Below are 17,451 nucleotides of genomic sequence, written 5' to 3' on the forward strand. Positions count from 1 at the left end.
CCAACTAGCATCCATGAGGACATAGGTTCAATCCCTGGCCTTGCTCAGTGCAACACTTGATCCAGTGTTGCCATGAGCTGTGGTGTAGTTTGCAGACACAACTCAGATCCCACATTGCTGTGGCTCTGGCATAGGCCAGTGGCTACAGCTCCAATTGGACCCCTAACAACTCCAAGTGGACCCATAGCTTGGGAACATCCACATGCCATGGGTGTGGCCCTAAAAAGACAAAATAAATAAATAAATAGGGTAGGGAATTAAGAGGTACAAATTATTAACTGCAAGCTTACATTGTACAATATAAGGAATGTAGCAAATATAATTATAATGGAGTATAATCTTTAAAAATTGTGGGAATCGCTATGGTATACACCTGAAACTTACATAATATTATATATCAAATGTCTCAATTTCAGAAAAAAATTTTAAAGAAAAGTGGTAAAACTCTCTGCAATAATTAGTTAAAGGATACACAAAATAAAAATATATAAAATGTGACATTGAAACATAAAATGTGGAGGAAGGGGTAAGATGTAGAATTTTAGAATGTGTTCAAATTTAACTTGCTGTCAACTTACAACAGATCATTATATATGCAGGCTGTTATATGTGAACCTCACAATAACCATTATGCAAATCCTATAGTAGATACAGAAAAGATCATGAGAAAGGAACCTGAGCATAACATTATAGAAAGTCATCAAACAAAGGGAAAAAGAGAAGAAGAAAGGAACAGAGATGAACTAAAACATCCAGAAAACAATTTTAAAATGGCAATAAATATATTCCTATCAGTAATTACTGTAACTATAAATAAATTGGCCAATTTAGAGACATGAAGTAACTGAATGGATAAAACAGTAAGACCCATCTATATGCTGCCTACAAGAGAATCACTTTAAATGCAAGAATGCACACAGACTAAAAGTAAAACGATGGAAAAATAAATTTCATGCAAATGGAAACTAAAAATCTGGGGTACCTATACCTATATCAGAAAAAATAAAATTTAAAACAAAGACTATAATAAAAGACAAAGAAGGGCATTACATAATGATAAAGAGTCAATCCAGCAAAAACAAACAAAAAAAACAATTATATAACATTCGTAAATATCTATGCACCCAACATAGGGGCACCTAAATATATAAAGCAAATATTAACAGATCTAAGGAAAAAAATTTACAACAGCACAGTAATACTAGGGAGTTTAATACCCCACTTATATAAATAGATAGATCATCCAGACAGAAAAAGCAGTAAGAAAATATTGGCCTTAAATAATACATTAAATCAGAGACTTAAAAGATATATATGAAACATTCCATCCAAAAGCAGCAGAATACCCATTTTTCTCAAGATCATATGGGATATTTTCCAAGATAGATCATATGTCAGGCCACAAAACAATTTTCAATAAATTTAAGATGACTGAAATTATAGCAAACATCTTTTCTGATCATAATGACATAAAACTAGAAATCAACTATAAGAAGAAAATGAAAAATCATGAATATGTGGAAATCAAACATGCTACTGATAATCAGTGGGTCAATGAAGAAATTAAAGGAGAAATCAGAAAATACCTTGAGGAAAATGAAAACAAAAATATAACATACCAAAACCGATGGGATGCAGCAAAAGCAGTACTAAGATGGAAATACAGACCTACCTCAAGAAACAAGAAAAACCTCAAATAAACAATCTAGCTTTACACCAAAAGGAACAACAACAAAAAAAAGAGCAAATGAAACCCAAAGTTAGTAGAAAAAAAAGAAATAATAAAGATCAGAGTGGAAATAAATGAGAGACTGAAAAGACAATAGGAAAAATAAACAAAAGAGCTGATTCTTTGAAAAATAAAATTGACAAACATTTAGCTAAAATTCACTAAGAAAAAAAAAGAGGGCTCAAATGTGTAAAGTTAAAAATAAAGAGACGTTACAACTGATATCAAAGAAGTATAAAGGATTATTAAAAACTGCTGTGAATAAATTATATGCCAACAAATTGGACAAACTAGTAAATATGAATAAATTCCTAGAAACATATTCTTCCAAGAGTGAATCATAAAGAAACAAAAAATCTGAACAGACTGGTTAGTAGTAAGGAAATTGAATCAGTATTTAAAAAGAAAAACTGTGAACAAAACAAAAGTTCAGGACCAAATGGCTTCACAGGTAAACTCTATAAAGCATTCCAAAAATATTTAATACCTATTCTTTTCAAATTCTACCAAAGAAAAATGTAAGAGAAGGGAATACCTCCAAACTCATTTTGGTATCAGGGTAGTGCTGACCTCAGCCAAAACCAGATACCAAAACCAGACAAGAACTCCACAAAAAAAAAAAAAAAAAAAAAAAAAAAAAAAAAAAAAAAAAAAAGAAAAGAAAAGAAAATTATGGACTTATATCCCAAATAAACATAGATGCAAAAATCCTCAAATAAATTATTAGCACAATGATTCAACAATATATTAAAAAGATCATAAACTATGGTTAAGTGGGATTTATCCTAGGAATCTAAAGATAGTTAAACATATGCAAATCAATCAGTTAACAAAATGAAGAATAAAAATGATATGATCATTTCAATAGATACAGAAAAAATTTGATCAAGATTCTATATCCATTTATCATAAAAACTCTCAACAAAGTGGGATTAGATGGAACATAATAAAGGCTGTATGACAAGCCCAGAGCTAATGTCATATTCAATGGCAAAAAGCTGAAATCTTTTCCTTTAAAATCAATACAAGGATGCCCACTATTGCCACTTTTATTCAACATTGTACCGTTCTAACTAGATCAATTAGTTAGGAAAAAGAAAAAAAAAAAAGGCATCCAAATTGGAAAAGAAGTAAAATTGTAACTATTTGTAGATTACAGGATTTTATATAGAATAGAGTATATATGTTTGTGTATGTATATATCACACCTAAAAGACTCCACCAAAAAAATGTTAGAACTAATAAACAAATTCAGTAAAGTTCTGAGTAATTATTATACAGAAATCTGTATGTTTTTATATGCAAAGAATGAATTATTAGAAAGAAATTAAGAAAAAATCCAATTTATAATAACATCGCCAAGAATAAAATACCTAAGATCACATTTAACCAAGAAATTGAAACACCTGTACATTAAAAACTGTAAGACACTCATGAAAAACATTGAAGATGACACAAATAAATGGAAAGATATCCCATGCTCACATATTGGAAAAATTAATATTAAAATGTTCATATTACTCAAAGCAATCTAAGGATTTTGTGCAATCCCTATCAAAATTCCAGTGGTATTTTTCAAAGAAAAAGAACAAACAATCCCAAAATTTGTTTAGAACCACAAAATATTCCAAATAGCCAAAGCAATTTTGAGAAAGAAAAGCAAAACTAGAGGCATCATACTCCCTGGTTTCAAACTACTACAGGATAGCATGGCATTGGCATAAACACAGGCACATAAATTAACTGAACAGAACAAAGAGCTCAGAAATAAACCCACACACAAATGGTCAATTTATGATGAAGGAGTCAAGAATATGCAATGAGAAAAGAATAGTTTCTTCAATAAGTGGTGTTGGAAAACTGGATATCCACTGCAAAAGACTGAAATTGGATCACTATCTTACACCATACACAAAAATTAACTCAGAATGGATCAAAGACTTGAACATAACACCAGAAACTATAAAACTCCTAAAAGAAAACAGAGGCAGTAAGCTCCTTTACATCAGTCTTGATGATTTTTTTGGTTCTGATTCAAAAACAATTTTAACAAAAAATTGCATCAAAATAAAAAGCTTCTGCACAGTGAAGGAAACCATCAACAAAATAAAAAGGCAACCCACTGAATGGGAGAAGATATTTGAAAATCATATATCTGGTAAGGGTTTAATATCCAAAATATATAAACACTCATACAACTCAATAAAAAAAATAGACAAAAAAATCAAAATTTTTTAAATGGGCAGAGAATCTGAATAGATACTTTTGCAAAGAAAACATCCACATGACCAACAGGCACATAAAAATATGTTCAATGTGACTAATCATTAGGGAAATGCAAATCAAAAACACAATGAAATTTCACCTCCCATGGTTCAGAATGGCTCTTATCAAAAGGACAAGAAATAACGAGGGTTGGCAAGAACGTGAAGGAAAGGAAATTCTTGTGCACTGCTGGTGGATTGTAAAATGGCACAGTCACTATGGAAAACAGTATGGAGGTTCCCCAAAATATTAAAATAAAACATCTAAATGATCCAAGAATTCCACTTCTGGGTATTTATCTGAAGAAAACAAAAGTACTAGCTGGAAAAGATATATGCACCCTATCTTCATTGCAGCATTATTTACAATGGCCAAGATAGGGAAACAATGTATGTTTCCATCAAGGGATGAATGGATAAAGAAGATGTGGTATATGTTGGAATACTGAGTTTTATTTTAAAAAGAATGAAATCTTGCCATTTGCAGTAATGTGGATGGACCTAGCGGGTATTGCGCTAAGTAAAAATAAGTCAGAGAAAGACAAATACCACAATCATTTCACTTACATGTGGAATCTAAAAAGGCAAACAATGAAAGATAATATAAAAAAGGAAATACGTATGTCTGTATAACTGGGTCACTTTGCTGTACATCAGAAATCAACAGAATATTGTAAATCAACCAAAATAAAAATTTTTGAAAAAATAAAAATGAAGAAAAACTAAAAAAAGAGGCAAAAATTTCCAGTTATAAATGTCATAAGGATATAACAAAGAGCATAATAACTATAAACAATAATATTGTATTGCAAATTTAAAAGTTACTAAGAAAGTAAATCTTAAAAGTTCTTATCTCAAGGAAAAACTTTATAACTTTGTGTTGTGACAGATGGGACATAGACACTGGTGATCATTTCACAATGCATACAAATGATAACAAATGTTAAATATTATATTATATATCTGAAACTAATATAATGTTTTATGTCAATTATACTTCAAATTTTACATGAATTTGATGAATTCCAAGAAGATTGTTTTGGCCCCCAAATATTTCTCCTGCTATTATATTCCTAGTGTCTAAAATTTCATATGAGATACATCCTATGGGCTAGAAAAGTTAGATTAAAACTTGAATTAAGGCTTATGTAGATATAAATGGTTTAAGTATACAACTCCCTAGAACTTGTAAAAATATCACATTGCAAACCTCTCCTAAAACTATATCCAATAGAGAAATGTAAGCAGTTTCTCTACCTAAAGATGACAAAGAAGTCCTCACTGCAAAATTTCACAGGCTGCCAATAGGATCATGCAAAGGTCTTGATTTGCAGGTGATTGTATTGCCAAAGGGAGGAAGTGCTAAAAAAGACACTGAGAGCCTCCATACCCACTTTGAGGGAAACTTCACCTCTTCAGAACTCTAATCTAGAATCAATTTGAAAATAGGTTATTCTTTAATTTCTACATTTACACACAATTTTTAAAGATTATTTAACACAGTTAGTGATGGCACAATAAAGCAGAATTTAAGAATTCTGTCCCATGCCCATCTCAGATGGTGCTGAATTCTTCCCAAAGGTTCTCTAGCACCTCCTAGTGGCAGCTTTGGAACATGGTGAGGGTAGGTAATTAACATTTTTTGTATTTTGTGGCAATGGGAAGTACTTGCCACACATCATCTCATTTTTCTTCACGTACTCCTAGGAAGTAGGTGTTATGATCATCCCCACTTACACATGAAGAGGAAACTAAGACTTGGGATAAAGAGCTTGCCCAGGGGAACATATGTAGTGGAAAAAGAACAAAAATTAAGGTCTGTTAAGATGCCTGAGACCTCACACTTAATAGCTTTACTGAGGTATTGAGAGAGGAGAGCATGATCTTCCTTCAGCCACTAACTTGCTCTGCCTCCTTTGTTGTTTCTAATACATGTGCTCATGTGGAAGTTACCAATATACGTTGTTGTTTTTTTTCTTTCTTTCACATTTGGACATAAATGTCTTTTCCCAGCTCCATATTCTCAATTATTTTAATTAATCTTCATGTAATAGTTCCTAAACATCTCTTCACCTTTGTTTCCTTCCTCTAGACTCAACCTTAAATATCACTTTCTCTCGTAAAATGTGACTCCCCCAAGACTCAATATTTCAAACCATCTTCATAACATATATATTTTTCAGAACCAAAGAGGTGCTTGGCACTGCTTTAGATAATGAAGAAGTAATTATCTTCATAATCACTGCCCTCAAAAAATTTATACTCAATGGGTCTGGCAATTGCCTACTACAGCTTATGGTTCACTTGATTTGGACACCTCTGTTAAAACAGTTTAATGCTGCACTAGCTTTTTCAGTATTTGAAAAAAAAATCTATTAGGTAATTATCTTCATATGAATTCTCATTTTGTATTCACAATACTCCCTAACTTAGTTATTATTAATTCCAACTAAGATGAGAACACCAAAGATAAATGGCTTACCCATAGTGACCCATGGTAGATGATAGGTTTAGAGCCAGCCACAATATTGCGATTAGAGCCAGCCACAATATTGAGATTAAACTTACATAGGTTCACTGTCATATTTCAAATCACATAACTCTAATCATTTATACAGAACTTGGGATCAATTAAAACCCCTGTACATTTTTCATTTGAACAAATTATGATTCAGTTCCTAATTATAGGAACTCACATTTGTGCATATTAAACACTATTTAGTTGATTTTATCCTTAGCCATGTTTATTTGAAGTTTCAATCCTCTGTCAAATTTGCTATGTGAGACAATGAAATTAGAACTTCTCCTCATAGCCTATATAAAAGTAAAATCAAAATGGATTAGAGACCTAACTGTAAAACCTAAAACCATAAAACTCTTAGAACATAAGCAGAATACTTTTTGACATAAATCATAGCAATATTTTTTCAATCTGTTTCCTAAAGCAAAAGAAATAAAAGCAAAAATAAACAAATAGGATCTAATTGAATTTAAAGGCTTTAGCACAGAAAAGGAAAATTCTTGACAAAACAAAAAGACAACCTAGGAGTTCCCGTGGCTTAGTAGAAACGAACCTGATTAGTAACCCTGAGGACACAGGTTCGAACCCTGGCCTTGCTCAATGGGCTAAGGATCTGGCGTTGTCATGAGCTATGGTGTAGGTTGCAGACATGGCTTAGATCTGGCATTGCTGTGGCTGTGGTGTAGGCCAGCAGCTATAACTCCGATTCAGCCCCTAGCCTGGGAACCTCCATATGCCTTGGGTGCAGCCCTAAAAAGACAAAAGACAAAAAAAAAAAAAAAAGTAATATAGTGCAGTCACAATGGAAACAGTATGGAGGTCCTTCAAAAAACTAAAAATAGAACTACCATATGAATCAGCAATTCCACTCCTAGGTATATATCCAACATAGCAAAAACAATGATTAGAAAAGATATATACACTCACATGTTCATAACAGCATTATTTACAATAACCAAATGTGGAAGCAACCTAAGTGTCCATCAGCAGATTAATTCATAAAAAAGAGGTTGTTTATGTATACAATGGAATATTCAGCTATAAAAAAAAGAATGAAATTCTGCCATTTACAACACATGGACGGACTTGAAGGGTATTAGGCCAAGTGCAATAAGTCAGAGAGAGAAATACTATGTGATATCACTTATATGTGAAACCTAAAAAAAATAAACCAATGAACATAACAAAAGCAAAACAGACTCATAGATATAGAGAACAAATAGGCAGTTACTAGTGGGGAAAGCAGAGGGGGGAGGGGCAATATAGGGATAAAGGACTAAGATACAAACTGCTATGTATAAAATAAATAAGCCATAAGGATATATTGTACAACACAAGGGATTTAGCCAATATCTTAAAAGTGGAATATAACCTTTAAAAATTGAGAATCGGAGTTCCCGTCGTGGCGCAGTGGTTAACGAATCCGACTAGGAACCATGAGGTCGCGGGTTCGGTCCCTGCCCTTGCTCAGTGGGTTAAGGATCCGGCGTTGCCGTGAGCTGTGGTGTAGGTCACAGACGCGGCTCGGATCCCGCGTTGCTGTGGCTCTGGCGTAGGCCGGTGGCTACAACTCCGATTCAACCCCTAGCCTGGGAACCTCCATATGCCGCGGGAGCGGCCCAAGAAATAGCAACAACAGCAACAACAAAACAACAGACAAAAAGACAAAAAGACAAAAAAAAAAAAAAAAAAAAAATTGAGAATCACTCTGTTATACCTGAAAATTATATAATATTGTACATCAGCTATATCACAATAAAAATAACAAGTATATATTACACAACACAGGGATACATTGCTTTATTTTGTAATAACTATAAAGGAGTATAATCTATAAAAATATTGAATCATTATGTTCAATATTGATTCTAAACACTGAATCACTAAAACTAACATAATATTATAAATCAACTGTACTTCAATTTTTTAAGTGTTTATGTGAAGTTTTAATCTTCATTTAAGTTTTATATGTCTCCATGCTTTGGATATACACAAATTTTATCGTCTGTATTTGCCTCCATCAAAGTTATTGATTTAAATGTTGGTAATAGAAAGATTAAATTGTGAAGCAGGCAACTGGGATGTCACCAAATGGAACTTCTGATATGATGTCATCTCCACACTGACCTAAGCATGGACTTCATCTATTTTTTTCTATGCGTCACAGCCTCTCTTCTGTTTTAATTGTTATGTTCTTTTCCACAGCACATTCTGTTCAGTTTAACATTATACAGAACTAGCTAGAACAAACAGCTATTTCCTTCCCTAAGAAGATAACTGCCTTATCCTTACTATACTTTCAGTCAGAAGTTCCCTTAGATAGATTTAGCCAATGAATCTACCACAGCATAATTTAACTTGCTTTTGTACATTACTGCCCATTTAATAGAACCAAATTGATCATGTTAGATATTTGTAACCCCCCATAAAATACCATGGCCCTTAGGCCTCTTTACCAGCAGTTTAATATATATTTTGGTTAGTTTTCCATAATATTTTTAAAGAAGTAATGTTTGCATGTGAAGAACAGAGTAAAGTTTATAGCATACTCTCAGGAAAGTCGTTTATTTATTCCCATTACTCTACTAAATGCAGTGTAGGGCTTAGTACCATTAAGCCCTATTTACAATAGTAGAAAAATGCTTCCTGTTAATATTCTTTATTCACTCAACAAACATATTAACTAATTTCATACTATGCACCAGGCATATACTAGGTACTAAAAAGACACAAATGCAAGTCCCTGCAGTATAAGGGCTCACTGTTCAGGAGAAAATACTAAAGAAAATCCATTATCAGAGTGTAATTTTATAAGGCAGTGTATAACGCTTATACACTAATTATTATGGAAAGCACAAAATGTCAATCAACAGAGAAGAGGGCAGGCTTTCTAGAGGGTATGATGTTTTTATTTGTCTTGACAGTAAGCAGAGATCAGGAATGTGAATATGCCTCTAGACAAAGCAAACGGCCTGTGCAAATGTATTACAGCTTGTGAAATCTGACATACTTGGAGAATAGAAAGTCCTGTAATATGGCTGGAGAGAAGGATGCAGGCGGGTGATAGCTGACAAGGCTGGAGAGAATAACTGGATCTCATTATGAGGACAATGAGTGTACCCTTTACCTGAAGTCAGTGAAGAAAGTGAGCAATATCTGGGTCAGAGGGTTTCATGAGGGGGGTCTGTCAGTGACAAGGCAAGAAATCAGGGAAGTATCAGCCCTATGGAGAGATGGCAGGATGCAGTGACACTCTAATAAAGACGGTGTTTCCCCATGTTCACTGTGCATAAGAATCAGCTCGGGAGAAATTCTAAAATACAGGTGTCTGGGCCCAAACCAGATGTATTAGGATTTTATATTTTTAAAGCTCCCTTGAGTTCTTCTAATGCAACTAGTTCACAGACTGGCATTTGGGAACAACAACTTTGCCTGTTTAACTAGGACAAGGAAGTAAAAAGAGTTTCAATTATACTTCTTTCAAGTGATGGAGCAGATATAAAGTTCACCTGAAAGAGTGAAAAATATGGAATGATAGAGAAATGCTATTTTATTGTTTCCAACTGCTCAGAGTAACTAGCCATGAGAACAAACTAAGGTCAATATGATGATGTTTCATAATGAAAAAGAATATACATTTTTGTATTCACATTTCCAATAAGTGAATCCACTTTTGCCTCATAAGCTTCCTCCTTCTAGTAGATTAATATATTAGCCTTATAAACTTTCTTAAGATTGTTTTACAGCCCTTTGATTTTTAGAGTCAAAGATAAACTTCAGTCTAGCCAATAATCAAAAGATTGTAAATTCTAAATCAGTGCTATCTGAACTAACTTGATTTCGCTATAGTTTTCTGATATTCAGAAAAATTTATTTTAGGAAAATGCTTCTCTTAGAATCATTTTATCTTAAATAAATTGTAGCAAATTCTATTTGCTAGGAAATTCAGGCTATTTAATCTGTATTTGTGCTTCAATATCATCTTTAGACAGTGCTTGTATTTTAAGTAAATATGAGTTAAACCTAGCTGTTTTGAAAGCTGTCTCTTCAGGTTTTTTTTGTTGTTTTGTTTGTTTTTCATTTGTTTGTTTGTTTTTGCTTTTGAGGGCCTCACTAGCAACATATGGAGGTTACCAGGCTAGGGGTCTAATTGGAGCTACAGCTGCCGGCCTATGCCACAGCCACAGCAGCACCAGATCCAAGCTGTGTCTGTGACCTACACCACAGCTCACAGCAATGCCAGATCCTTAACCCACTGAGCAAGGCCAGGGATCAAACCTGCAACCTCATGATTCCTAGTCTGATTTGTTTCTGCTGAGCCATGACAGGAACTCCATCCTTATCTTATTTTGGAGCAAAGTCTCTCACCTTATTCTGCCTCCAATTTCCATCCCCAAATTCCAAATGGTTTTTTTTTGTTTTTGTTTTTGTTTTTTTTTTTTGTCTTTTGTCTTTTGTTGTTGTTGTTGTTGTTGTTATTGTTGCTATTTCTTGGGCCGCTCCCGCGGCATATGGAGGTTCCCAGGCTAGGGGTTGAATCGGAGCTGTAGCCACCAGCCTACGCCAGAGCCACAGCAATGCGGGATCCGAGCTGCGTCTGCAACCTACACCACAGCTCACGGCAACGCCGGATCGTTAACCCACTGAGCAAGGGCAGGGATCGAACCCCCAACCTCATGGTTCCTAGTCGGATTCATTAACCACTGCGCCACGACGGGAACTCCCCAAATGGTTTTTAATTCAATGTAACAATAAGCTCCATGAAGATAGAAACTGTGTGTCCTGGCTGCATCTTATCCCTAACCTCAGCATCTGGACCGGAGACATAGTTGATATACTTTTGTTTATTAATAAGAACATCTTCCCTTTATAACTTTGGCCAAACTAAATTTTACCCAGATTTGTCTAAACATATAGACATCTACTTCCGCCAACATAAGAAGTAGCACACATGGACACAAAGCTTCCTTTTGACAGGTGTATACAACTCAACCCAATGATAAAGATTATTACTTGAGCTCCAGGAAAAGAATCGTGATGTCATTATCAATTTTGCAAAATTATACAAGTTAAATCCCTAAAAGGAGTGCCTTGCCTTGGCTCTGAAATTACTCTAGGGGCTCAGACAACAGAACCAGTTCTCATCACTCAAAATCCTCTTAAAACTGAACTTACAGAGGAGCCAACTGCATTTTAAAGCACTTGAAAAACAAAAATGTTGACTCTGAGTGTAAAGTTGATCCTTGTTTAACTGTTTCAAAAGCAACCTAAATGTCTATTGACAGAGGCATGGATTAAAGAAGGTGTGGTACATATATACAATGGAATATTATTCAGCCATAGAAAGAATGAAATAATGCTGCTTTGAGCAACATGGATGGTCCTAGAAATTATCTTAATAACCTCACTTAGACAGTGAGAGACAATCATATGATATCACTTATATGTGGAATCTAAAAAAGAATATAAATGAACTTATTTGAAGAACAGAAACAGACTCACAGACTTTGAAAAACTTATGGTTATCAAAGGGGACAAGTTAGGGGGTGGGAGAGGTGGACTAGGGGTTTGGGATGGAAATGTTCTAAAATTAGGTTGTGATGATAGTTGTACAACTATAAATGTTATAAAATTCATTGAATTATTTTTAAAAAACTAAACCTCAGACTAAAAAAAAACTATGCCTGGTTCATCAAGGCTAATTCCAGTGGTCTGTAATGTTGTTGATACGGACAAACACAGTTGGAATGCTTATTTAGAGTCAGGCATTGTGCCAAGAACTTTGTCTAATCTCATCAAAACCTCATAACAATTGTTTAATGTTGGAACTATTAACGAGCCCCGTTTTACTGGAGAAAATAAGGATTCTAACTTATATAATTGCCCATGGTTATAAAGCCATTAAATGCAATAAGATTCAGATATCAACCCAATCTGACCCAAGAGCCCTTCTGTTTAACTCTACTGTGTACTACTTATAAAATTATCTGTTCCAATTTTTAGAACTTGGTTAGATAAGAAACTCAGACATTCAGTCTTGCCAAGGACATTGCGTTCAATCATACTGAAACACATGGAAGTAGTTTACACTTCAGTTTGACTCCAACATCACCAACCCTCTATATTACATCTGCAGATCCAAGCAAGTCAAAGGCAAGTTCCAATGATAAAAAATGGTAAAAACAACAAAAAAGTGCTTTTAAGTTTTCATTTGTTTACTGATATTTTAATGTGTAGATATAATGCACTGAGACCCTGAATTGCCAAACAAATACAAACGACTCATAGTGTCTTTAAAAAGAATTTTCTTGCTTTCATTTTGCATACTGCTGCCAGTATGGTTGAAAAAATTGGAAGGTGCATTCAGGAAAAAAAAGAAAGAAAATACTGTGGGAAAAATCCAGGAAAGTCCCAAAAAGCAAAACTTGAATTTTCCATGCTGGAAACTATTTACGTAGCATTTATATTGTATTAGTAATCTAGAGATAATTTAAAGAATACAGGAGGATATATGTAGGTTCTGTGCAAATACTACCCCATTTTTTACAATGGACTTGAGCATCTGTGGATGTGGGTATCCCCAAAGGATCCTGGAATCAGCCCCCACAAATATCAAGGAAGGACTGTATTATGCAATTTGAAGCTAGTGTTTGAAAATAAAAATACCTTGATTTCAGAGTTCAGATCATTGTATCCTTGTATATGAGACAGAAACCACTTCTTATTTACGTTCTAACATATACATACACTTAATAACAACACCACACCAAATTAATCACCTGAATGTTGTCATACACTCATCTCATTTTTTACCAAATCACTGAAAACTGTAGCAAAGTTATCATCTGAGCCTTGATTCTGGACTAGGAAAGTTAAACACCTTGCTCATAGAAAAAGGCAACTGATTCCTGACCTAGATATTAGTGAATAAATAGATGAATGAATAAGGAAGAAAGAGTATGAAATGTATGAGGATCTTCACAAACTTGGATTTTTTTAATTGCTCTTAAATGGTATGATCTGAGAGCAAACACCATTTTAGCTTTGGTAACTCATATTAGTACTGACTTTGAATGCAATGAAGCCCAATATATATAAAGAACTCTGCTGATAAAAGAGGCAAGATCCCATGGTCTCTCTTTTTTAACTCTTTGAAATGAAGTATAGCCTCTTGTAAAAGAAACAAACATCAGAAAACTAAGATGGGATAGTGAGTGCTTTTATCAGTTCCTTTGGTGTCAGAGCAGGTGCTTTGGTGCCTTTCTCCTACTGTGGTGAGCGGTGAGCTATAACTGACAGTTTTCCTAAGGCTTAATAGCTTCCTCAGTAACAATAGACAATACCAATACTATTGAGCACTTAATACATCCCTAGTTGACAAATAACAGGACTAAAGCTCAGGGGAACTAACTGGTCCAGACTCACACAGTCTGAAAGAGATTAATTCAAACTGTCTACCTCCAAAAACCAGGCTCCTTCTGCTAGTCCAGGCTGCCTCTTTCAGTGTTGCAAAAATCTAAGGAGATTTAATCTCAAGATTTGGCAGAAAAGTAATAATTTTCTGTGAATAATGATGAGAAAGCAATATACATAACTGATTCAGTGCAGTTGTAGGATTAGAGTTGAATATTTATTTACTGGTCTGTGGAAGAGACTGCAATGCCGCTTATGTAAGACTTGGTTATTTATTGTAATTAATTTATGAATTCCTACAACCTTTCCATTTCTTTACACTGCACCCTAGTGCTGAGTCATAACAGCAACTACTGTTTGCCTAGATAAAGCCTTACTCTCTGCATATGCAGAAGCATCTATTGAGGAGTTCCTGGATAGAGCTATTTAAATTTTCTTACAAAAGCCTCTTTGATAACATGCTGATTTCACAGACACTAAATCACCATACTTGGGTCTTAAACAATTTAATGCAAAGGACCTTATCATAATGCACAACATTTTTGTAGAGGAAATAATAAACCCAACCTTAGCATGTGCAGCCTCCTGATTTACTAAAGAATACTTGCCAACATTCAGAATCAAGTTTAAGATTTGATTGGCATTAATATTTCTTAACTTTATCACTTAAGGAAGGTTGATTTGCATAAGGCATAAAATAAAGGTGGAGACAGGAGGATACAAATTAAGATGTGAAAATTCTCAGCCCCCGAAAGTACTCATTTTAATTGAAATTCTTCTTTATTTTCTCTGATCAGTGTCCCAGGGTTGATTGGTACCTAGAGAGGTAGAAGATGGGTACAGCCTCCCCAGGGGGAGTTTTAGAAGGAGGCTGAAGGAGGCTGGTTGTCACAATGATGGACATTAAATAGGTAGAGACCCAGAATGCCAAATATTCTGCAAAGTGCCAGAAGAAGGAGCGTCCCCATTCTTGATCCCAATGAGCAGCACTGGAGGGCCTCACCTAGGCACTGCTGCACAAGGTGATGGAGCATATTTGTGTCACCTCATCAGCCAGACATTTCAGTCACACTACAGCAATGACAGAGGGTCACACAGAGGTTAGATTTGGAAGAACGGTAGGAAAGCAAGTGATTTTTTAAATATGTGATTATCACCCTTCTATTTGATTCTTTAGGAAAATGTTGAAGATGGCCGAGCAAGTATTTATCAATCTGTCATCACCAACACCAGCAAAGAAATGTCCTGTTTCAGTGACTTTCCAATGCCTGAAGATTTTCCAAACTTCCTGCACAATTCTAAGCTCCTGGAATACTTCAGGATTTTTGCCCAAAAGTTTGATCTTCTAAAATACATTCAGTTCCAGGTATTTTATTTTGGGGGGGGAACGGTTTTCTCTGCATTGGTTTAGCTCACATTTAAGTGGAGAACTTACTCTGATAATGAAAGAAATTGTAAACCAAAGTATTCTAATCCAATTCTTTTCTGAAAAATAACAGCATAATAGAAAACCCCCAAAGTAGTGTCGTTACCCCAGATATTATAGATTATATACATTAACAGAAGAATAATAGCAGTTAAAACTAATGGTTTGACTGATGATATTGATGGTGAAACTGCATTTAAACTAATATCTATAACCACTGGCGACTCCTAGCCTCATTTTCTTTGAAGGGACATATGACATCATCTTCCAATTGCCTGAGGAGACATAAACCAGCTCAGGTCAGTCGTATTTCTAATAACCTCCTAAGTAATACTGAAGGTGTTGGTCCTTGAACCACATTTTAAATAGCAAGACTCCACAGTACCTTAGCAAATAAACCACACTGAATTTCAAATCTGAAATCTTTACTCTCAGCCAAAAATACCCAGACATTTTACAGCCTTTTCAGAAGCTTCATACTGATATTCCACATACATTTTTCAATTGGAACAGCTTCAAAAATTGCCAACCCAGCATTCTGAAAAGTATCTAAAAATTTGAAAAGCATGTATAGGGAATCAAATATTTGCCAAGAGGAGAAAGAAGTACGCCATTCCTCTAAAGGTGACAAAAGCTTTGCTTTCTTTGACATTGCTTCTTAAATATAGCAGGCACACACAACCTTTATGTACACTTTTAAAAATGCACAAACCTCCAGACAGCAAACATTAAAAAAAATCAAACCGATAAATTATTTAATCCAAATGAGATCATAAAGTGAATTGCTAGCATGATGTACTCTGTTTTAAAAATAACAAATACAAACAACTTACCGTTGGTGGAGTGCCATCTCTGTGCCAGGCACTAGGTGAAGTGCTTCCCAGGTAACATTTTCTCTAATACAGAGTCCGCATAGAGGTGGGTGGTCTTGATAAAATGTTCTTGATAAACAGTGACTGTGTAACCACTTGAATGATGAACATGTCTTTCTTATCTTGCCCAGAGTTTTTTCTTGCTTTTCTGGGTCTCTCTAAAGTACTTATTCAGTCTTTGACACGCAGGTTCCCACTGCCAGTCAGACCTCGCACAAAGCATCACATCCTTGGTAGCACCTGCCAAAGAAGGAGCAGGGTACACTTAACAATCTTTGCCTTAAGTGGCCTGAAGTGGATTCAAATGGAACCTGAATGGAGTCAGAATTTACACTTTACCCATCCTTAATCCCAGGGCAGTGGACCGGGCCCCTGTTATGCCAGAGTCATTCTCAGTGATACCTTCTCTATGTTTGGTTCAAGACAACTGTCCTCAGCGTGAAAAAACGCCCAGATTTCTCATCCTCTGGCCAGTGGACAGTTGTTACTGAGAGCAATGGCAAGGAGCAAAGTGCTGTCTTTGATGCAGTCATGGTTTGCAGCGGCCATCACATCCTCCCTCACATCCCACTGGAGTCATTTCCAGGTGAGACCTGCGGGGAACCCCAGCATTGGGAAGTAGGTGTCCAGGTACTTTATTTTCGGGTTGGATTGATGGGCAGAATTAGCTAGGCATAATATTAAGATCAGCATACAGCAATAAAGATCAAAGATTCCAAACACCATCTTTGCTTCTTTCAACCTCTTATATCTTCATTCTCAGGGATTTTAGCCAACCTCTTCCAAAGTTACTAAATCTTATTCAGAATTTTGCAAATTCTCACCCAAATTAGTTCTCTGTTGGAGAGGCCCTTTCAGCCACGTGCTTACCTTGGCTTCACCTGTGACTTTGTTACATTTTTGCAGACTTTTTACAGCGCCATGCCCACAGCCAGAATTACAGAGGAAACTCCTAGAAATAAGTGCTCCTACAGGACAGTGATGGCTACAGGGAGCACAAGGGAAGATGGTACCTCCCAAGCCCTTCCCTCGAAGGAGAGCATACTTCCTTCCCAAGGCCTTCAGGAAAACATCTAATGCTGTGGTTCAGGCCAGCCCTCACATTATTCAAACCACCTGAGGAGCTTTTAAAGTTTTAAAGACCTTCAAATATTTGATTGCTCTAGGGTAGGCCTAGGTCAATTAAGGGTTGCTCAAGTGATTTAAATATGCAGCCAGTATTGAGG

General features: G+C 35.3%; 1 protein-coding gene across 5 annotated transcripts in view; it reads left to right on the forward strand.

Annotated features, from left to right (window-relative positions):
- The window catches only part of FMO2 (flavin containing monooxygenase 2), a 45,593-nt gene that overhangs the window by 4,775 nt on the left and 23,367 nt on the right, over positions 1-17,451 (forward strand). For all 5 annotated transcript variants that reach the window (XM_021063190.1, XM_021063191.1, XM_021063189.1 and 2 more), the window contains exons 3-4: positions 15,105-15,293; positions 16,649-16,811. In XM_021063190.1, the coding sequence (XP_020918849.1) occupies positions 15,105-15,293; positions 16,649-16,811 (352 nt within the window). The remainder of the gene's footprint in view (positions 1-15,104; positions 15,294-16,648; positions 16,812-17,451) is intronic.

Source organism: Sus scrofa, chromosome 9 (assembly GCF_000003025.6).
Source record: "Sus scrofa isolate TJ Tabasco breed Duroc chromosome 9, Sscrofa11.1, whole genome shotgun sequence".
Lineage (NCBI taxonomy): Eukaryota > Metazoa > Chordata > Mammalia > Artiodactyla > Suidae > Sus > Sus scrofa.